Consider the following 22,020-nt stretch of genomic DNA (forward strand, 5'->3'; position numbering starts at 1 on the left):
GCGGAGCGGGTTAAAGTGTGCGCCAGGCCGGGCCGGCGGCGGGCGGGGGAGCAGCCTGGTGGGAAGTGTGAGTTCCTCCCTGTCTGCCTGACAGCTATAAAGGCAGCCCGGCCCGCAGAGCCGCCACTGGGCTGCGCGCCTCCCTGGGAACCCCCTCTCGTGGGTGCTCTTTGAAGTGGAGGAGGGAGGCAGCAAGGGGGAGGAGGAGGAAGGGAGCGAGGCAGAGCCCACAGCTCTCTGCACTCTGAGCCTCCCCCTGCTCCGAGCACCTGGCGCCGCCTGCCCGCAGCAGCTCGGCCCCTTTCCCCGGGAGGACAACCTGCTGACCCCGGGCCAGGTAGGCCACCGCGGCCCTCCCAGGGCACGGGTGCGGCTCCGAGCCGGCTGGGGGGCAGAGCATCCCCCAGCCCCCTCGGGGAGCCGTTATATAACGGGAGGAGGGGTCGCGGGGAGGGGTCGGGACCCCCAGAGCATGGTGAGGGCGGCTCCTCAGCTCCCAGCCTCGGGCGCCTGAAGCTCCTTGCAAGGCGAGCCTCTCCTGCTGGCTGGTGGCTGTTTTTGGACCCCAGGGAGGGATGGATCCCGCATGAGCCGGACCTGGCCTGTGGCCAGGGGTGTCTGGGAGCCTTAATGAAAACCAAGTGTGGGGCCGGCTCAGCACCTGTCTTCAGCCCGGCAGGCTGGAGCTGGGGCACCGATTAGCCAATGGGACTGCCGAGGGGGCGCTCTGTGCTTATATGCGAGGCTGGCGGGGGGCTGCAGATGGAGGCCTGCGGGGGAGGGGTGGCAGACGGGGCGGGGAGGTGGCAGGCAGGCAGTGGGTGAGGTGGGGGTCTCGAGGACTCTGGCTCCAAACTCCAGGGTGTACGGCTGCCTTGTCCCGGCAGAGACATTCTGAGGATGCGCGGGTGTTGCTGGCATAACTCCTGGAGATCTGCAGGTGCTTGACCTGCAAGGGTTGATGCAGGGGAGACGGGACAGATTTGGAGGTGGCTTCGGGGCTGGCAGGGCTGGCAGGGGTCGGGGGGGTCTTTCACACCTTCTTCTTTGGAATTAGCCGGGTACAGGGACGAGTGCCTGAGTTTACTCTGCTCTGTGGCTTTGGGCAAGCTGGCTTCCCTCTCTCGGTTCCAGGCTCTGGGGGGACAGGCTTGCTGGTTTCTGAAACCCCTTCTCTGCCTTGCCGGCAAGTGACACTTAGGACCAGAGACAAATCCTGGACAGAGGCTGCTGAGGTCCCTCTGAGACGTCCACACAGAGAAAGCAGATAGGCGAGGCTAAGAGCCCAGGAGGCTGGAGGGTCCCTTTGATTTGACCCCTGGCAGGAAGGTCAAGTGGGGTTTGGGGCTAACGGTGCTGACTTGTCGGGAAGGAGACAGTCCCGCAGCCCTGGGCTGCCCTCACTCCATACTCCAGGGGCACAAGTGTGCATCTTGGTTGGGCCGTGAGGGGCACAGATGCCTGGACTCTTCCCAGCCTGAGATCCCTGAGGGTCCTGGGCCCAGGCCCCGCGAGGGCAGGGGTAGTGGTGGCCAGGGAGGGGAAGGGCCCGGCAGAGCAGTGGCGTCCGTGGCCCCCTCCAGCAACTACACATGGCTGGCAGGGAGTTCACTCTGCCACTGGGCAGCCAGCCCTGAGCGTGTGAAAACCCCCCAGGTGCTCTTGCTCAGGCCGGTTCCGCCAGCCAAGGTGGTAGCCCGAGTTCTGGTGCTTTGCTTCTTCATCCAATGCGTGTGGCCTGGGCCTACAGCCTCCCCAGCTGTCCCTGGTGTTCTCCCCAGGCACTGCCTAGGGAGCTCAGGTAGTCCGAGGCTAGCATGGTACACATCCCTGCCCGCCCTTCGAGGGGGTGGGTGGGGAGACCAGGCTCAGCAAGCACACCACCACCTGTGGTGCTCGTGCCTGTGGCAGGCATCTTTAATCACTCACCAACCTCTCCCAACAGGGCCACCAGGCAGCCACTAGCAATCAATCCCAGATAGCCTCTGGGCTTCAGTTCTGGGTGGGCCCCAAGGGCTCTTCCCTCTTCCTTGTCAGCTGTCAGGGGAGTTGGGCCTGGCCTAGCAGTGACAGTGAGTGGCCTTGCTTCCTAGGATGGACGGCAGACGGCAGCCTTCACGCTGGGTCTGGTGCCTGCTGGCTGTGGCACTTCTGGCTGGGGGTGTGGCATCTACTGGGGCCACGGTGAGTGGGGAGCAGGGTCCCTCACCCAGAGGGGCTGAGGTTGGAGGGAGTGTGGCAGGTGTGGGGCAGGTGTCCGGGGATCCCTTCATGCACTCCTGGAGCCCCCACTCAGCTCCTGGGAACGTGTCTTACAAGCCGGTCAGACCAGCCCCTAAGCGGGGGCCCTGGCCACTCTGAATCCCTCGCTGACTTGGCAGGATGAGGTTGGAGGGGGCTGACGATTTCCTTCCAAGCAAAGGCCTGCGGCGAGGCGTGTAGAGGGGGCTGCTATGTCCTGCAAAACCCAGGCCGGGGCCCAGGCTCCTCAGGAGAAAGAAAGCAAGGACAGTTAGGTGCAGCCTCACGTTCCCATCAAGCCCCCAGGATGTTCCAGATCTCAAGATTGGGCAGACCCAACGCCCATGACTTCCGGGGAGTTCCCTCCAAGACCACCCTGGAGATGTGGGCCAGGGTGCCGAGTGACCCAGCCGGCGGGCATCTGGGGGCTGTTTCCTCCTGACCAGGGCAAGGGGATGGCAGGCCAGTCCTGCCCGGTGCTCCAGCCTTCTAATCATCTGTGGGGACTGTCGCCCAGGACAACAGCCCAACGTCCAACAGCCTGGAAGGGGGCACTGACGCCACCGCCTACTGGTGGGGAGAGTGGACCAAGTGGACGGCTTGCTCCCGCAGCTGTGGGGTTGGGGTGACGTCCCAGGAGCGGCACTGCCTGCAGCAGAGGTTCGGGGCTGGTGTGGGGGTGGGGCAGCAGGTGACGCGGCGGGTGGGGGTGGTGTGGTGTCTCAGGCTGGGAGGGGTCTTCCGTTTGAGGCAGTGTAGGCCAGGTGAACGACAGGCTTTTTGCTGGCCTATCAGGTCCTGGGCGACCATGTCCTGGGGTTCATCCTGCTCCGGGGTGCTGCGGACAGCACTTTCGTGAGAGCAGGATCCATTTCCTGGGATTTTTTTTTCTCTTTTCTTTTTCTTTTTCTTTTCCTTTCCTTTCCTTCCCTTCCCTTCCCTTCCCTTTCCTTTTTCCTTTCCTTTCCTTTCCTTTTTCCTTTTTCCTTTTTCCTTTCCTTTCCTTTCCTTTCCTTTCCTTTCCTTTCCTTTCCTTTTTCCTTTTTCCTTTTTCCTTTCCTTTCCTTTCCTTTCCTTTCCTTCCCTTCCCTTCTCTTCCCTTTCCTTTTTCCTTTCCTTTCCTTTCCTTTTTCCTTTCCTTTCCTTTCCTTTCCTTTCCTTTCCTTTCCTTTCCTTTCCTTTCCTTTCCTTTCCTTTCCTTTCCTTTCCTTTCCTTCTTCTTGCTTGCTTGGTTTCACAAGCTCTAGACCCAACGTGGGGTTTGAACTCCTGACCCTGAGATCAAGAGTGGCATGCTTTACAAGCTGAGCCAGCCAGGCGCCCCTTCTTGGGACTTTTAATGAGTGGTGAGCTCCTCCCTGGCCTTCTCTTCTGAAGACCTGAGTTGAATAAACATGGGGGAAAACATAGGGTCCAATGGTTACCATCGGACAGACCTAGGTTCAAATCTTGCCTCTGTTACTTCCTGGCTGGGTGACCTTGGGCAAGTCACTTAATCCCTCTGAACATCAGTTCCCTCATCTGTGGAGTGGAGATCGTGCTAAGGCCCACTTACCTACCAGCCTAGGGCTGGGACACAGAAAACGTTCTTGATCTTATCATTAGTTCTGTGTACAGAGACCCTGGGCTACGCGGCCGGGATGCAGAGGTGAATTGGGTGTCATCCCTCCCCTGGGCTGTAGTGGAGCAGTGGGGGTCAGAAGAATTAGGGGGGCTTCTGGGGCCTGGCCCAGAGGCCGTTTGGAGTAGGGGCGGGGTTGGTGCCTCCAGCGTGTGGCTCCCAACCCTCGCTTAGCCTGTGTCTTCCCGCCAGGAGGACGTCTGTCACGGGCGCGGGGAACAGGACCTGCACGGGCACAGCCAAGCGATACCAGCTGTGCAGAGTGCAGGTGAGGCCCTGCCTGGTGTGATTGCAAACCGCCCCCCAGACTCCTTAGGCAGGTCTCCTTGGGTGTCTTCTTGGTCGCTCCCAGGCCCTCCACTTTGTCCTGGGCCTACCCCTTATTTCCTGTTGACGAGAAGAATGGTGAGCGGTCCTGGGCTCAGAGCCCCTTTCCTGGCTCCGATCAAATCTGTCCTGCCCTGCCCCCCATGTGTTCCACACTCCCAGGGATGAGGCCTTACTTCTGCTGGGGCGGGGGGGGCTCCGAGTGTAGCCTCAAGGTTTGAGATCTCTGGCCACAGCCCCACTCTGCTCCCAAGTCCTATGCCAGGTGCTCACCAGGAGACGGACGGTCACTAGGCATCCCCGTTCCCACCTGTGGAAAGTCCCACTGCAGCCCACTCCAGCTCCCCAGGCCCTGGCACCGTCAGCCTCCGTGGGGGGGGGCAGGGAGAGGCAGGAGTTACCGACTCAGGCTCAGCCTCCAGGCGGCTTTCAATGGGGCCCAAGCCAGTCTGAACCTGAACTCCTGGGCACAGGGTGGAAAGACAGCAAGCCACTGAGGTCTTCTTGTCCTGGTGACCCGGTGTCCGTGGGGCTGAGTGCCCCTGCATGTGCGCACACACGGGGAGTTAGGGCCTGTGTTGGCATCACAGGTCCGCTCCCCTCCTGGATGCTCATGAGCTCTGGAGGGAGGCCCACCTAAGTCCGGGTTCTGGCCCAGAGTGACCAGTTGCCCCCCCCCACTCCCAGGCCTCTCTCCTTCCACCCTGGGGGTTCCTCTTCCATGAACTCAAGCCCATCTTCAGCCAATGAGCCATGTTCCTGCACCGCGGCCATAGCTGCGGACAGCCAGGTGGGCCTCTGCCCGGGGAGAGTGGGGGCCAGCACGAGCACCCCCCGGGCCAGGTGTGCCTTCCCCGCCCCGCGGCGTCTGGGGAGGAGGCCGGGGTGGTAGGGACGTGAACGGACCCCACCCAGCACACGAGGAGGGCCCACGCGTGTACGTGCTTGAGGGACAGCAGCTGTCCTCCTGCTTGTCCTTGCTCCGTCCAGAGAGCGAGTGACACTGAGGCGGAACGAGAGGCCACCACGCGGGCCTCGGCACTGGCCCGGCCATCCCGGCTGCAGCCGCTTCCTGCTCAGCCCGGACAAAAATGCCTTTGTCGGGCCGAGTTCCTCCTGGAGCCTCCTGTCTCTCGCCCCGCAGGAGTGTCCGCCGGACGGGAGGAGCTTCCGAGAGGAGCAGTGCATCTCCTTCAACTCCCGCGTGTACGACGGGCGGACGCACCAGTGGAAGCCCCTGTATCCCGGTACCCGGCCTGGGACCACCCAGAGAGGGGGCAGAGGGCAGGGGCGCCCCCCCCAGCCCCCCGGAAGGGCCCACACCCGATGGCTCCCTTCTGGGGCGGGCCGGCGGGAAGGTGAAGCCCAGAGGGAGGGGTCTTGTCCAAGGTCGCAGGCAACAGTGAACATGAGGGTCTCTCTCACTCATGGAGTAAGTTCCGGGGTGCCCAGGACCCATAGCCCAGGGCCAGCAGTTGGCTCAGGCCTGCTGAGGGTTGGGAACTGCCCCCCACCCACAAGGAGGCAGAGGCTGGAACTCGTGGAGCCTGGGCTGCGCCAGACCCCCAGCATCTGGGTCTCTCTCTGCCGCTGAGACCCTGGGCAAGCCCCTTGCAGCCTCCAGGCCTGAGTTCGTCCACCTGTGCCACGGGCGGGAGGAACTCGGTCTCCGTGAGAGGGCGAGCGGAAGGCCCTGAATCCCGCCGCCCCCCCCACCCGCCCTGAGAGCCCATCTCCCCATCAGACGACTACGTCCACATCTCCAGCAAGCCATGCGACCTGCACTGCACCACCGTGGACGGCCAGCGGCAGCTCATGGTCCCCGCCCGCGACGGCACGTCCTGCAAGCTCACCGACCTGCGAGGGGTTTGCGTGTCTGGAAAATGTGAGGTTGTTAAACATTGTAGCAAAAGCCCCGCTGGTGTCCTTGCACTGACCGCCCCCGCCTGTCCGCCTGTGGCAGTGGCGGCCCCCGGGGCCCGGGGCTCAGCGCCCTCCCAGCGGCCCTCTCCGCCTCCCTTCCTGCAGCCCATCGGCTGTGACGGGGTGCTCTTCTCCACCCACACACTGGACAAGTGCGGCGTCTGCCAGGGGGACGGTAGCAGCTGCACCCACGTGACGGGCAACTACCGTAAAGGGAACGTCCACCTCGGTAAGAGCCGCCGTCCCCCGCCTCCGCGTAAGTTCCCTTTCCTCGCCGGCCGCCTGATCCTCCCCGCTGGGCCCAGGGGGGCCGGCCAGGCGCTCTGGAAGACCCCCTTCGGCTAGGAGTCCTGGGCGGCTCTTTGTTGAGTCCCTACTGAGTACCAGGCGCCTCAGTGCACCCTTGGCTGGGGGGTCATGTTTGACCTTTGCAGCAGCACCTGAAAGGGGGAAACTGAGGCACAGCCAATGTGAGATTTGAGTCTGGGCATGAGGATCCTTGGGCCTAAGCCCTCAAACCCGAGTTTCGGAGGGCTGAAGGTGCGCCGAGGCCGATTCCCAGAGCCAGCCCCTCCCTTCCCCGGACAGCAACACGTCCGTTCGTCCGCTGTGCCCATTTGGCGTGGCTCAGCTCGGGCTGGCGGGCCGTGGTGGGCAGGTAGGGGGTCTGAGCATGTGACAGGACTTGGAACTTTGGAACGATGCACTTTAGCCCTCAGTGTTGAACTAAGTGCATTGCTGGGTCTCAGTAAATACTCGTGGGGTCAACCTGGGTTAGCACAGCCCTCAGACTGGGGAAGGCGGGGCACTTGAAACCCACTCGGCACATGGGGAAACCGAGGCCCACTGTGGGAGTTCCTGCTCAAGGTTCCCGAGGGAGGCTGGGCAAGTCTGGACTAGTTGGAGCCACCCTGGCCGTGGCCTTCAGGACCCCGGCCACGTCCTGGAGGTCCTACCCCCACAGGAGGGGTAATTTCAGAGTTAAGGATAGGGCGTGGACGTGGGACCTAGGGATGGGCATGACGGACTGAGGAGGGACAGGGTGAGGGTAGCAGGGAGTGTCTGAGATGGAGGGCCCAGGGCAGAGCAGCCAGACGGGGGTCTGAAGAACACGTAGCCAGCGCGGCAGGCGGAGGCCACTTTCTCCCAGATCCTGGGGCATGTTGATGGCAGTGCGTCTCTGTCTGAGCACCCACGGCCATGTTCTGGGGGCTACACGAAGGCCCGGGAGACAAGGTCCGTGCCCCACGGAACTCCCCCTTGGGGGGCTGGAGGCTGACACTTCCAACCCCCGCTACGTCTGCCAAGTCCTTCCTGCCAAGTCCAAGTCCAGGCTTTCACACCTCAGAACATTGCCAGTCAGGTAGTGCCAGGCGTGCCACATGGCAGGTGTGGACACAGGCAGAGAGAGGCGAAGAAACCAGCGTGAGGTCACACGGCCAGAGGTGGCAGAGCAGGGTCTGAGCCCAGAGAGCCTGGCTCTGGGGTCCGTGGTCCTAAGCACCGTGGTCGGTACGCTTCCTGATAAATGTGCGTGCGCGCTCACTGTGGCACCAGCCCTGCTCGGATCCAGAGCTGTTATTAAATGCGCAGGAACCTTGTGAGCCGGCTGCTGATTTAAAAGGGAATGTATTGGACCCTACATTTAGATAAATGACAAACCAAGTCCTCTCCTGTTCGTTTTACTGCTCTTCGTACTGTGGGTTTGCCCGGAGACACCGTTGAGGCGGGTGGGCTAGCGTGCACCTACCCCCTGCTCTGTCTGCCCCCAGCCCAGCACACCGGGAGCCTGGGCTCAGCCGCTGTGAGGGGGCTGACACCACGGGGATGGGCCCCCTCTGCAGACCAGAGCGCCCCCCACGCCCCCGCCAAGGGCCACGTAGCACCCTCGGGTGGGGAGGGACAAGCTCAGGGCCTTGGGGGCCTGCAAATCAGAGCGAGGCAGGCCTGCAGGAGGCCCGGGCAGGCGCACGTGGACTCTACTGTGACACGGGTGTCAATCCCCGCAAACCTGATTTCTGAAAACACGGTCACCATTCTCTCCTGGGAGATGTTTCTCTCTTTGGGCTTTTAAAATCTTTCCTCCTTCTCCTCAGAGCGCCCTCTACCTCCTGCTGGCAGCACCTCTCCCTTCCTCAGCCCCAGCCCCCCAAGACCCTTGGTTGCATCGTTGGGCATCTCTGTGGAGGGTCCCCATGGCTTCCTCCCATCCTCCGTGACAGGCCCTCAGCTGTGCACCCTCATGCACATCTTCGAATGCAGCAAGAGTTTAAAATCCTCGTGACGCTGTGACAACATGGGTTTTTAAAATAATAGTTGTGACAGGGCCCTTGGGGCAAGGCTCTGTGCCCTGCAGAAATCTCCTCACATGGCCTAGAGTGGGAGCCAGTGTCCCTGTGCACAGACGAGAAGACTGAGGCCCAGGGGCTCAGGACCAGCTCGGTGACACGTGGCAGAGTAGGACCTAAGTCTGCTCGATTCTGGCAGATTTAAGATGTCTATGGTCTATGGAGTCCCTCCAGAGGGACTGGGGCAGGGACTGATGAGCGTCACCCGTGACCTTGGTAGGAGAGGGTCATGGAAACCAGGTGGCAGGGCAGCCCTCCGGTGGCACGGGGCTTTCCTGCAGGGCCTTCGACCTGGGTCTTGGGCCTGGGTGCAGCCGTTGAGGGGGGGATTGCCTTAGCCCCTCACCCACCAGGAGCACGGGAGGGTGGCAACTTTCCAACCTAGAGGTGGTGGCCACAGCCTACCCGCTATTCACTATCATCCGATTTCCCCCAGGTTACTCTCTCGTCACCCATATCCCGGCCGGTGCCCGAGACATCCAGATCGTGGAGCGGAAGAAGTCTGCTGATGTCCTGGGTACGTGTGTAGGGCCTGGGTGCTGCCTCGCGTGGGCTTGTGGTTTTGTAGGGGGCAAAACGTATGGGTGCAGGAGGGGCATTTGACCCTGGATCCATCCCGCAGGAAAGGGTCAGGCCCCAGGAGCCAGAACTTGACCTAGGTGTGTCCATGTGTGTTGGGGGGCGTCCTAGGGAAGCTGACCGCAGCCCCATGTGTGGAAGGACCTATACTCAGGGCTCCTTGACAAAAGAGGGGCCGGTGAGGACAGATAGGGAGTTCCCCGTCCCTGGAGACCCTGGCACAGGCAAAAGCTGCGGGTGCTGGAGGTGGGGTTTCTGGCTGCACCCCCTCCACCCAGGGCACAAGAGTGAGACTCAGGAGATGGAACAAGAGCAAATAGGTGGCCAGTTGGAGGCCATGGGGGATGTGAGGCAGAGGTGAGATTCAGACACAGGCCTGGCTGCTCTCAGGTAGACATTCTGGCCACTGGATAGTCTCTGGTGGGCGGCTGGACCATGGTGGGTAGGGGTCCTTCAACTTGAGGATTCTGGAGTGATTTGCATAAGTGGCTGAGGCAGCGAGGCCCCGATTGGTGACAATTTCTGGGAAGTCTCCCTGTGTAGTTGGAGCGTTGGCCTGGCAACCTCCTTGTCTACACCCCCGGGAGGCAGCCTGAGGCCCTTCTGGCTGGGGTGGGTGGGTGCTGCCGCCTATAAGCTGCTCTGCACCTGGCCTTGCCCCATGCGGGGGCAGCCTGGGGACCCAGGCAGGGAAGCTGGTCCCAACGCCTGGCTCACTTCCCTGCATCTCAGGGCAGTGCGTGAGAGCCAGGACTGGTGGGGTTGACACCCAGCCTTCTCAGGGGCTGCCGTGGGCAGGGACTCTGCCAACCGTCCCCAAGGGGGAACCCGGCTGGGGTTCTCTGCCCTTCAGGCCCCCGAGCTCCAGCCCCCTTGCCAACAGCTCCGCCCACTCCAGGCCCCAGGCCCCAGACCCCGCCACCCCGGCTCAGGAGCCAGGCCTCTGCCAGGCCGGTGGCTCTGTCCCCCGCTGGGAGGGTGGCGAGGCCAGGAAACACCGTGTTCTCAGAGCTGGCTGCAGAGTAATCGCTCTTGAACCAGACGCGTGGAAACAGCAAGGACAGCCTCCGAGCACCGGGAGAGCCGCAGGAAGGAAGGTCATTACTGTCAGGAAACAGGCTTTGGATGCCGGCCGGGGATTTAACCCTGTGCACATACCTGGCGGCCGGGCCCAGCCAGCCAGGCCCCGGCACGCGCCCCACGGTGCACAGCCTGGGCGGTCATTCACGCTATTTTCTGACGTTGCTGCGTTGAGGGTGTTTTTTCCAGCAGACGTGTCTTGCTTGTTGCGTCTGCCTGATAATAAATGAATGGCCCAGCTCCTCTGCTCCGATTGCATCAGGAGCTCTGGAAATGGAGCTCTTCCCCACCCGCGGGCCAGTTTCCGGAACTAGCTCTAAGGACAGCCTCTGAAAGGCACGCTGTCCCCCAGCATGGAGCCCGCCTCCTCACCCCCACCCCCTGGGCCCGAGGCCCCCAGCCCCTCCGCTGGCCCTCTGCAGCCCCAGGGTGGGCCAGCTGCCCCGAACGATCGCCCCAGCTCCCGGCGGTTATTCTGGCCTCTGGGGCTGGCAGGAGACGGGCTGCTGAGGGTTGCACGCACGTTCCTGCTGTCTGGGCGTCATCAGGCCCGGGTCAGGCCCTGGGAGCGGCCAGCCTTCAGAGGTCCTCTGTTCCAAGTGTCCACCCACACCCCGTCTCAATGAGAGGGTGACTAAGCATGTGCCCGGGCCGCCCTCGGCCACGCCTGGGAGAATGGATCGATTGGGTAAATGGTCAGTCTGGTCACGGTGGCTCTGGCTACAAAGTCAGGGCTCCCCGTGACAGCAGGGAGCTGGTAGGCTTGGGGTGGTCTGGCAGGGCCTGCTGGGGCCGCTGGGACACCATCCCAAGCCAGTCGGGCCAGGGTTGCAGTGTCACTCAGGGTGTGCCCTGCGGGGTCCCTGGGGTCCCCTCCCCATGTGGGGTCCCTTTTCCAAGGTGGGAAGTTGGGTGGGGGGCAACTCACCCAGGGTGACACAGTGAGTTTTCAGCAGGGCCAGGCCATCGGCCGACCTGGCCAGTACCTGATGTCCTCTGTGTGCCTTCCCCAGGCTCTGATCCCTCCTGGTCCACCTGGTCCCTTAGTCCTGATGCTACTCATCACGCCTCTTTAGGGGTGGCCAGACGGGACCACCTAGGGCCCCAGGCCGGGCCAGCTCCATCTCCTGGACAATCCAGGCTGATGGGGAAGTGTTCATGCCTCCTTAGCATTCCCAGGCCAGGGCCACGTGGACGCGGTCGGAGCACTGGCCTCCCCGACAACAGGGAGTGTCCCCGGGCGGGTCACAGGGCTGAGCTGGCCAAGGCTGCCTGAGTGGGTGAGGTGGGCTACTCCCTGTCCCTCCGCCGCCCTCTAGCCCAGCCAGCTCAGGTGACGGGGCGGCTTTGCCCTTTCAGCTCTTGCAGATGAAGCTGGTTACTACTTCTTCAACGGCAACTTCAAGGTGGACAGCCCCAAGAACTTCAACATCGCGGGTACCGTGGTCAAGTACCGGCGGCCCATGGACGTCTACGAGACCGGCATCGAGTACATCGTGGCTCAGGGGCCCACCAACCAGGGCCTGAATGTCATGGTGGGTGAGCCGGGCCCTGGGGCCTGCGGCGCCGTGCAGGGGCCCCAGGGCGCGGGCGCACACAGCAGCACCTCCGGCCAGCTTGGCGGGGTCTCCTGGTCACTGCCTCACTCAACCCACCGCCTGGGTCTAATTCCTTCACTTAGTCTCCAACAACCCATTGATGCATTACTTCATTTACTCGGTCACTTGCTCAGCCGGCCACCCACTGTCTCAGCCCTCACCCCAGTAGTTGGTGGTTTGGTCCTTCACTCATTCACTCACTCACTCACTCACTCATTCATTCATTCGTTCTCATTCATTCATTCACTCATTCATCGACTTCACTCATTCATTCTCATTCTTTCATGCATTCACTCTTTCATTGACTTTGCTCACTCATTCATTCATTCACTTATTCATTCTTTCATTTACTCATTTACTCACTCACTCACTCACTCATTAACTCACTCCTTCACTCACTTCTTCTTTCCTTCTTCCCTCTCTCCCTCCCTTCCCTCCTTCCTTCCACCGCTGTTAGCAACCCTGGTGGATCTGCATAGTAGGAAACTGCCGTCAGCAGCATCTGCAGGAGTTGCTGAGGACAGGAAGCTAGTTGGGGTTCCGGGGTGAAGGTGTTTATACCCCACCTCCACAGTTGGATGTTTATACCCCCTGCCTAGTTCCCTGCCCCAGGCCCCATTGGCAGTGGGGCATTCTTGCCGGGTCCTCGATGTTGGGGGACCAGGGCAATGCTCGTGGCCCCTGCTCCACCCCTCACTGCCCCTCTAGGATGTTCCCAGCTTCTGGGGGCATGGCAGGGAGAGAGCAGAGAGCAGGAGAGTTTGGCCCTGCTCTGCTCAGCTTGCTAGGAGTTTTCCCATGGCTAGTGTCTAGAAATGAGTGCCATTGCCACTTGGTGCCCCAGCACCGAGAAAACGGGAGAGGACTTGTCACTGAAATCAGGTGACGTCCAGATGGGCAGTTCTGAAGTTTTTCAAGGTCTGCCGGCTTTTGTGGAAGCTGAGGGACATGGTGGGGACAGAACCCACCCACCTGACCTGATTTGACTTTCAAATCCCACCAGGGTGGGCACTCACATCCTCCCTTTAGAGGAAAGGCCTGGGCACGCAGAGCCAGTGACCTGCCCGGACACAGTCCGGTCCGTGGCACCCACCACTCTGTTTGAGCCCAGGTCAGCCTGGTGCTAGAGCCAGTTGTTTAAGTGCTGTGCTGGAGGGGTCTCTAATCGGGGGTGCTGCCCCCACCTGCCCACTCTGCTTCTTGGCTGAAGAGCTTCCCTGGATGGCCCCCAGAACCTCCTGGGGGCCACAGTCTTCTCCACCTTCTGTGGGAGCTGCCCCTGAGGCAGACTGGCCGCTGGGCTTCACCCCCAGCTGGAGGAGGCGTGTTGCAGGTCAGGGTCCCAGGACACAGACCCTGGGACAGAGGTCTGTGTGCAGTGGGGTTTCGGGTGTGGTCTCAGCAGCAGCTTCTGTGAGGGGGTGTGGGGGACAGAGGGAGATGTGGCGCTTCAGCTGACCCCCCAGGGGCCCTGGGGTTGTAGTGGCCCCTCAGAGTCATCTCGAGTTGAGGCAGAGAGGCACAGCCTGGTTGCCGGAAGCCACAGGGACGGGCATGAACTTGGGAGAGGCAGCTCTCTTTGGATGAGGTTAATTCCTGGGCCAGGGCTTGCTGTGAACCGTCCAGAGACGCTCCAGGCAGCTCACTGAACGCCGGGGTCCGGGGGCATGCCACCGCACCCACCCGTATCCATTTGCTTTATAGACCAAGTTTACCTTGGCAGGACGAGCTCTAGAATTCTGTTTGGTTTCTTCCCGGGGAGCCTCACAGGGAAGGCTGGTAGGAGGGACTGCAGCTCGTCCAGGGGCTGCTGCCGAATCCTAAGACTTGCCTCCTCCGCTAGCCACTCTAGACTCCCCTCTGCTAGTCTAGGTGGCTCACCTGGCCAGGTGTCCCAGTCCCTCTTACCTGAGGGGTCTGGGCTCCTGGTCTCCAGGCCCTTTTCCATCCCCATTCTTATCCAGTTACCATCAAAAATGGGCAGGGGGAGAGCAGGGGGTGCCCCTCTGAGCCAGCAAGGAACCATATACATTCTCTGCCTCTAGGGTTGAAGCATCCGTACACGCCCTTGGTGGTCAGGGTCAATTCCCCGCCAGGGCGGCCACTCCTTTCCTGCTGCTGTCCTGACACAAGGTGCCCGAGTGGACCAGGTGGCAATCAGAGCTGACAGTTGAGTGACATTCTTGCCGTGTCTCCTGGTGGCAGTGCCCCTCCTCTGGCAAGCACAACCTGCAGACTGTGGACCCTAGGAGCCCCAGGGGCCGGAAATCCCAAATGTCCACTGGGTCCCGGGGAATGATGGCCACAGCGACTTCCATTCTGTGCCTCCCAGAGCCACGCGTCTGCCCACTGGGGACCCGGGATGTCGCCTCACGGAGGGTGCCCCCACCCGTCCCCGCCCCGGTGCCTCATATCCTCACTCAGTGCTGCTGTCTCCAAGTGCACTGGGGCTCCACCTTGCATTGCTCTGTCAGGCTGGCAGCTTCTGGGTGACGCAGCCTAGCCTGGGCCCGGTGGATCTCATGGTCATGTGCCTGCCGTGGCGCCTCTTTTGCTAGAAAGCAGGTCCCTTGTCCAATGCAGTGTCATCTGGTGTCCTGTCTCAGCCGATCAAATGCTCTGTGAGCCCTTGGGTTTGGGGGTGAGGCCCTGTGGGCAGGAAAGGCAACCTCATTGTCAGAAAATCTATCACTCCCCCTACTGGGATAGAAGGGGTCTCCTGCAATCGACTTGCCGTCAGAGAGCCGATGGTCCCTTGAGGCTGCGAGCTAGCCTGAGTGTCAGCACTGGATGGCTGGGCTTTCAGTAGTGGGAGTAGCTAGAGCAGCTTGGCGGGTGAGCACCCATGCCCTTGGGCCTATGCATAGTTTCCACCTTGCCACCATGGCTATTCCGTGCATGCACCTGTCCTGCCATCAGTGGGCAGACTGATGGCAGAGGCTGGCCCGGATCAACCGGCACAGCCATTCCACCTATAACTCGGTGGCTCAGTGCCCTCCCGTGGGGGATGCTCCCCGGTGTTCGTTAACAAGTGACACAAGCGATTCGCATCTTATGCCCCATGGATCCATCCTCAGGTACCTACTCCAGGCCTCTTCATCCCCAATCTTACACCCCTTTTCCACCAGGACCCTGACCCACCACCCAAACCATGTGCCCGCCGCGAGTCAGTACATGTTCTCACCTTGGGCTACTCTGTATTTCCTACAAATTAGATGATCACACCGCATGCACTGCGTAAAGCCTGTTGGGAGGATTTCCCCTCATTGCAGTTTTTCGAAGCCACCCCTGAATGGGGCTCTAGTGAAGCAGGTCCCGTTTTCAGCTCATACCCCCACACCTAGCTGACCTATCTCAGGCTCAAGCGTGGCCATTTTTCTCCTCCCTGACTTCATCCTAATGGTACCTCACACAGCCATGGCTGTGAGCTAAGAGATGCCAGGTAGGGGGCTTGGATGCTGAGGATTCCGGTCACCTGCTGATTCAGGCTTCTGGCCCTTCTGCTCTGATTGTGCCTAATCCTGGATGTGACGCTCCCCTCTTACTGTGGATCGCTGCAGGGCCCTCCCCGCTGAGTAGTTAAGTGGAGTTCAGCTCTGGCTGCATGGGTCCCTTGATGGCCTGGGGTCACTCGGTTCCATCTATAGTAGGGCCTGGTAGTGCGTCAGAAGCTCTTTCCCAAAAGATGTATAGTTATTTGTCATGGGTGCATTGGCCTTGCTCTAGAATGCTAGGGGACGACGCTGTGACTCTCCTTTCGAGGCTGGCCAGATATTCCACACGACGTCTTTCCCCGGATATCTCTGTTACTGCTTACCCCACAGCCTAGACCTGCCGCAGAGCACCTTCTCCCCAGGACCCCCACCAAGCCGGCAGCTTATTATGACACCCAGTATATGGACGGGACAAGAATTCCCAGATACGTAGTAATATGCTATGTCCCAAATTCTTCTTCATAAGGGAGGAAATGAGATGCAATAATGTGTCCTTTACTTTCAAGGAGATGTCCTGGCATGCCTGAGACCACTGAGCCCTGGAGTGTTCGCTGGTGGGGGCGGGGCACTGAATCTTTATAGGGTTTAACTTCCAATCCTCTGGAATATATATGCTTTACCGAGGCCTCCCACACCACTTCCTGCTCAGCTGGTCTGGTAGACATGACGTCATCAACGAAGAGGACCCGTGTGATGTTCTGTAGAATGGTCCAGACCCCCTTGCGCTGTACCATGTCAGGGAGTGGGGGGTGGTGAACCCAGCCCTGGGCGAAACTGCAAACGTGTGCTGTTGTCCACCCCAGGTGAACAAAAACCTCTTCTCTCCAGCTGGGATAGAAAAGAAGGTATTTGCCCCACGAGGGGTCACATGTGATCAACCTGAGGTCATGTTAATCGGCTCCAGGAAAAACACTGTCTCTGTCACAGGTCGCAGCTGGGGCTTCTGCTTGGGTGGGTTTGGGGGGGGCTCCCTGCCACCCTCCTGGATCTGTCTTGTTTTCATAGGGGCCAAACTCTTGAGTTAGGTGGGGGGTATGGGGGATCCCTGCCTTGCATCCTTCAGGCCATTAGGAATGGCACTAATCTCTGTAATTTCCCCAGGATGCAATATTGTTTTTGGTTTCCTCTCTCAGATGGGGATGGGGGTCAGGGGTCAGGGTCACGGGCTTCTGTGTGGCTCTCCCCGCTACGGTAGCTCTTACCCGACAGGCTGAGGAGCCGGCTACCAGCCATGCACTGGGAACCGGAGAAAGCCTTGGATCCAGTGGACACACTGTGAGCTAGACCTGGGCCATAGTTGGGGCACTAGTCACCCACATGCTCTCATACTAACAGGGGGCAGCGATGATGCTTTGGGTCCCTGATTAACTGTGACAACCTGGACCCTTGTTCCCAAATGTCTACCCATTTCTCCAGCGGACAGTTAACCAAGTCAATGACTGTCGGCTCTTTGGGAGAAGAACAGGGGCGGGGAATCTTTACCATATAAATTCGTTGTGGTTCCTTCTTCCCAGGGACCTGGCCATTCCGTCATTCAGTGGACCGTGGGTCTGAATGCTGGCCCAGGAAATCGGGCGGGGCTTCCCCCAGCCCCCGCCGAATATCCACTCTTGATTAGCTTTCGATCTTACAGATTGAGAAGCCTCTTTCCTGGGCCCATTTATTTGTCCCCTGGGAGTCCTTTATCCTATTAGCTGTGTACAGAGGCAGGCCTCCCGGCCACCATGGCAGCCCCCCTTGTTCCGATGATCGTGGGGAGTCTGGGTCTATGACAGCATGTCCTGCCATCTGCCCCGGCCCGTGGACACTTAACGGCGTCCCTCCAAGTGATGCTAGCGCCTCCTCACGGGCACATGTCCTTTAGCTCTGGTGAGCAGAATGTCCCCCAGGTGCTCCGACCAGAAAGAGTCACCTGGTGGGTTTTGCAGCCTTTCTTTATGCTCCCATCATCTGCCACGGCTTTATCCTCCATTTAGCGTTGGCCTCCTTTCTCCAAGCTTCCAAGAACCAACCTGGTGGCGTGTTGGCACTTTCTCCCAGAGCTATATCCGTGGGATTTCTGGCTCGTGGTGAGAATAAAATGCAGATCAGGTTTCAGTTGACTCTATTACTTGTAGAACATCCTCTGGGCACCCTCTGTGGCCTGTACCTGGGGTGGACAGCTCCCTCTGCCCCCTCCCTGGGTGTGCCCCTGCTCGCCAGGCTTTGGGTGCGGGCTGCCCCAGGGGCGAGGTGCAGCCTGGGTGGAGGCCCCGTTCTTTGGTCAAGGGCAGGTCCTTGGGAAGGACTCAGCTATGGGCCAGGGCAGGGAACGCGTCTGGCAGCTCGGGACAAAAGTGCCTCTCTCCCCTAGGGGCTGGTGGGCACTCGGCAGCCCCTCCAGGCCTGTGCGGAAGGGGTGGGGTCCCGCTTTTCTCCTCCCCAGGTGTGGAACCAGAATGGCAAAAGCCCCTCCATCACCTTCGAGTACACACTGCTGCAGCCGCCGCACACCCACCGCATCCAGCCTGTCTACTACAGCTTCTCCGAGCCCGCGTCTGAGAGCGCAGAGAGTCAGGAGCTGGACAGGGCCGCACTGCTGGGCTTCCTGCGGCACAACGGCTCCTTCTACAGCCAGGCCTCCTCCGAGCGCCTGGGCCTGGACAACCGGGTGTTTGGCCACCTGGGCCCGGGGATCGAGCTGGGTCTGAGCAAGGGCCAGGAGACCAACGAGGTGTGCGAGCAGGCCGGCGGCAGGGCCTGCGAGGGACCTCCCAGAGGCAAGGGCTTCCGAGGTAACCAGGAGGGACGGGATTGGGGTGGGGGCTTCCTAGGGAGAAGGGCCCTGGCCAGGCAAGGGGTCTTCAGTCCCCTGCAGCCTGCAGATGAGAGGCTCGCTACGTGCAGCTGGCTGGGGCAGGCAGGCAGGCCCATTTCAAATGAGCTCACATTCTGAGGTTCGGGGCAGACATGAGTTTTGGGGGGACCCTATTTACTCCGCTGCAGAGGTCAAGCAGATTTCCCTGCAAGACATTACCCAGGCCCGCTGACACGCACACCTCGACCTGGTGGTCTGAGTCCGCTCCCTGGGCAGAAACCTGCCTCTGGGAGGCTCCCGGTTCGGGTCTTTGCTGCCAGTCACACTGCTACCCCATCGTCCCCCGCCCCCATGGGCAGCCCTGGCGCCCTCACAGGGGAGCACTTGAGAGTGAGCCACCTGTCTCCCTCGTAGACGGCAATGCCACCGGGACGGCCCTCGCGGGAGACAAGAATGACCACGAGGTGGATGCGCGTCTCGCCTCTCAGCGGCTCCTCTCTGCCAATGTCATCTCCGACCAGCTCCTGGGCGCAGGCTCCGACTCCAGGGAGCTCCCCTTCAACGAGACCGGCAACAGCATCTTTGTGCAGGGCGCGCCGAGGAGCTCCCCGGCCGAGAGCCTCTACGTGGACTACGATGAGAACGAGGGAGCCGGGGCTTACCTGCTCAATGGGTCCTACCTGGAGCTGAGCAACGACAGAGTGACCAACACCTCCTCTGAGGCCCCGTTCCCGAACGCCAGTGCCAGCCTCCCGACCATGGCTGGGAACAGGACTCACAAGGCCAGGTAGGAGCTGGGGCTGCTGGTAGGGCTTGGTGGGTGAGGCCAGACCCCGGGGCAGTGGGAGAGAGCCACTCCTGCCCAGCCTCCCCCGCCCCCTTGGATCTGAGTAGGAGGTCAGAAGCCTGGGTCCTAGGGAGTCCTTCCCGCAAGTTTGGCCCGTGAGGCAGAGGGGGTGCTGAGCGCCCATGTGTGACTCCAACGCTGTGGGGGGAGGAGGAGGAGAACCGTTCTGAGCGGTCCTCATGAGCCAAGCTCGGGTCAAGCATCCACGTGCGTGGAAACACCGGCCACAACCACCCTGAGTGTTAGGGCAGTTGTAGGGACCCAGAGGGGGTCGCAGAGCCCGAAGGTCTGGGTTCTCAGTCTGGACAGTCTGGACACACAGCCGCTGGGTGTGAGGTGGACACCCCAGGCTGCTCACTAAATGTGGAGTGGCTCAGCACCAACCTTCACTGCAGGCCAGAGAGGAGACGGGGAAGGTCCAGTGGGGTCCTTGGCCAGGGGGAGACCCCAGAATCAGGCACTGGGAATAAGGTCTTCTGCTTCAGGGGCTGGAGCTACCTCTAGGATGTGTCAAGTAAGGGTCTACCTGGGGCCAGGCCCCCAGAGCCAGGGACACACCTGGAGACGTCTGGATAGTTACACCTAGGGACACCTTGTCAGCCACACTTGCAGATACCTGGACAGTCACGGCTGGCTCTGGGTCAGAGGCAGTTGGGAGCAGGCCTGTCACCATCCCCACCAGGAGACGATTCCTGGTGACAAGTCCCTTGGGCCCATGATGGCCACGAGGGAGGGTCCCTGCGCCTTTTCCCAGAAGTTCAGGCGGCAGCCCAGGCTGCTCAAGCGGAGCGAGTCAGGCTCAGCAGCTGCTTCTTGGGCGGTGACTGGAGGGGGGAAGGACTCAATGGGTTTTTTTTGTCTTCCGAAGACCCACCCAAATCCCTTGACTTTAGACACCAAACATGAATGGAGCCCTAACCAGGGCTGAGGATGCAGAGGTGGGCATCCTTGGGACCCTGGGGGACTGGGTTTAATAGAAGATTTGGGCTTTGCTCATAAGGTGACATGGTTGGGATGACCCTCTCACCCGTGAGCCTGGGGACAAGAGCAGCAAAGCGGCCCCCCTTAGCCTACGAGGGTGCCTGTGCCTTCTCTCAAGCTCTTTTCGGAGGTCCCCCCGCCCAGTCACAGGGGACAGCCGGGGCGCAATCTGGGACACCTCTAACAGGCTCTGGGTGGAATTCTTCTTTGCAAATGTGGACAGAGTGAAGCTTCTGTGGCTGCCCTTCTTCCCACAGGGCCCACCAGGGCTGTCTGCTCACCAGCCCAGGGACCCAAAAGCTTGCAGGGTATGGGGCCTGGGGGGCATGTGGGACCCAGCGGCAGGGAGGGGTGGCAGGCTTCGCTTCCAGGTGCACGTTCGAGTCTGAGAGTGGGGTTTATGGGCAAAGGGCCAGTGTTCACAATGAGCCAGCCCTTGCTGGTGGGACTGAGCCGGTTCCTGGAGGCTCCGAGCCTGGTCTCCGCATCTTTAGCCGGCCTCTTGTCAGCTCCAGGCCTGCCTAGAGGATTACAGTCTATCCCCAGTGGAAGCCTTGAATGAGGACTCAGGAAACAGAACCATCAGTAGCCCGCGGAACCTCCAGGGTGGGCCTGGCACTCTTGCAGGTGCCCAAGAAGGTCGGCGTCCCTCTCTGAACGGCTTTATCCGGGGGGCACAGAGGCCCGGGCTGCCTCATGTGGCTCACAGAGTGGAGAAAGCTCAGGAAGGAGTGTCGGGGGAACTGGGTCACCAACCCAACTTCCCGTGTGACTCAGACATGTCTCCCACCTGCTCCCGGCTTCAGGTTCCATGTCCCTGAGTGCAGGGCTGGGAGGACCCCCCACAGGGCCCGCCAGTCGAGCAGCCCGGGATTCCCAGGCCAGATCACGCACGCACGAGCTTTTGGGTCCTTGAGCCACGCTGAAAGTGTCTCTCCTGCCCCAAACCCAGAGGACTCTTACCCATTCCTCAGCCCCCCAGGGCTCCCCCTGGGCCTCAGGAATCAATACAATCGATTGTCCACACTCAGAAAGCCCCGGCCAGTCAGCCAGTCGGCCAGTCGGGCGCAGGGAGATGGGGCGGCACCCCCAGCCGGCTGCCATCAAAGGATGCTGCCGCTCGCTCGGAGACCAAAGATGGTCTTTAGAGATAAAGGGCCCAGGGAGGCGGCGGGGAAACCACCAGCCAAAATAGCCCGGCGCGGCGCGCTGTCCAAACACAGGAAGTCGCGTCTGCTCCGAGAGAGGCCGAAATCAAAGGGGCAGCTCAGAAAGGAAAGGTTATTTTCATCTCTTCAGAGCGGCCTCAAACAATCAAGGGAGGCCCCCCCCCCCCCCCCCCCCGGTCACCAGAAGCAGACGCTGGGAACCAGCACGCGGAGACACAGGCTCTCTCTCTCTCTCTCTCTATCTCTCTCTCTCTCCCCCACCGGCCTGGATCGGGGAAGAACAGCAAAGAGGCTTGCTGGTTCATTTGTGAACAAGACTCTCCTGCCTGGGTTGTCTGAGCCTAGAGCCCCACTGAGTCTGGCTGAGAGGGGCACTCTTGTCCTTCCAGAAGGAGGCAGGAGAGGGGTTGGTGGCTCAGAGATCCTGGGGGTGCTTCCTCCTTCCAAGAACAGGCGTTGCATTGTTGTGCAAATACGGACCGGGTTTTTCAAGGGGGGCTCTGCTGGGCCCAACGTGGGCCCCATGTAAGAGGGAGGTGTGGGCAGCCCCTCCAGAAATACCTTTTGTGCTTCAACCCCGAAGGGTTATTTTGAACCAAGCTGCTCTCTCTCGAGTCAAGAATGAGTCACGCAGCCTGCTGGCTAAGGAGTGTGTAATTAGTTGAAGATGGTGCAGCTTCCCCATGGGGGGGCAGTGGGGCATGGGTGGGATCTTTTCTTCTCTTTCTGTTCTTGGGGAGAATTGAAAGCCACGGGAAGGAGGGCGAGGGACCCAGTCGGCAAGATTCATGTTCTCCAAGTCAGGCGTTAGGTAGTAGGCTTCCGGGCCCTTCCTTGCACCGGGGAGCTGGGTGCTCTCTCCCGGGTTTCCATGGGTCCCTTGCTCTGAGATGACAAGGTCTTCGGTGGGTGGGGAGCCCCATTTAAACATTTCTTTCCACTCTTGAGGAGGGAGGGGGACATTCCCCTTCCCACCCCGAGATCTATGAAAGGGAAGTGTTGGCTCTTGGTTGTG

At 60.8% G+C, this 22,020-nt stretch overlaps 1 protein-coding gene across 1 annotated transcript in view; it reads left to right on the top strand.

The window, feature by feature from the left end:
* The first annotated feature begins 2,094 nt into the window (after positions 1-2,094).
* ADAMTSL2 (ADAMTS like 2) overlaps positions 2,095-22,020 on the top strand; it is a 32,126-nt gene continuing 12,200 nt past the window's right edge. The window contains exons 1-10 of the mRNA XM_028093427.2: positions 2,095-2,184; positions 2,759-2,901; positions 4,055-4,130; positions 5,334-5,436; positions 5,934-6,079; positions 6,218-6,341; positions 8,897-8,977; positions 11,479-11,654; positions 17,637-17,985; positions 18,423-18,795. Coding sequence (XP_027949228.2) covers positions 2,095-2,184; positions 2,759-2,901; positions 4,055-4,130; positions 5,334-5,436; positions 5,934-6,079; positions 6,218-6,341; positions 8,897-8,977; positions 11,479-11,654; positions 17,637-17,985; positions 18,423-18,795 — 1,661 coding nt within the window. The remainder of the gene's footprint in view (positions 2,185-2,758; positions 2,902-4,054; positions 4,131-5,333; positions 5,437-5,933; positions 6,080-6,217; positions 6,342-8,896; positions 8,978-11,478; positions 11,655-17,636; positions 17,986-18,422; positions 18,796-22,020) is intronic.

The sequence above is a fragment of the Eumetopias jubatus genome, unplaced genomic scaffold (assembly GCF_037043125.1).
Source record: "Eumetopias jubatus isolate StellerSeaLion01/CBP00866 unplaced genomic scaffold, mEumJub1_p1.0 scaffold_15, whole genome shotgun sequence".
In the NCBI taxonomy this organism is placed as follows: Eukaryota; Metazoa; Chordata; class Mammalia; order Carnivora; family Otariidae; genus Eumetopias; species Eumetopias jubatus.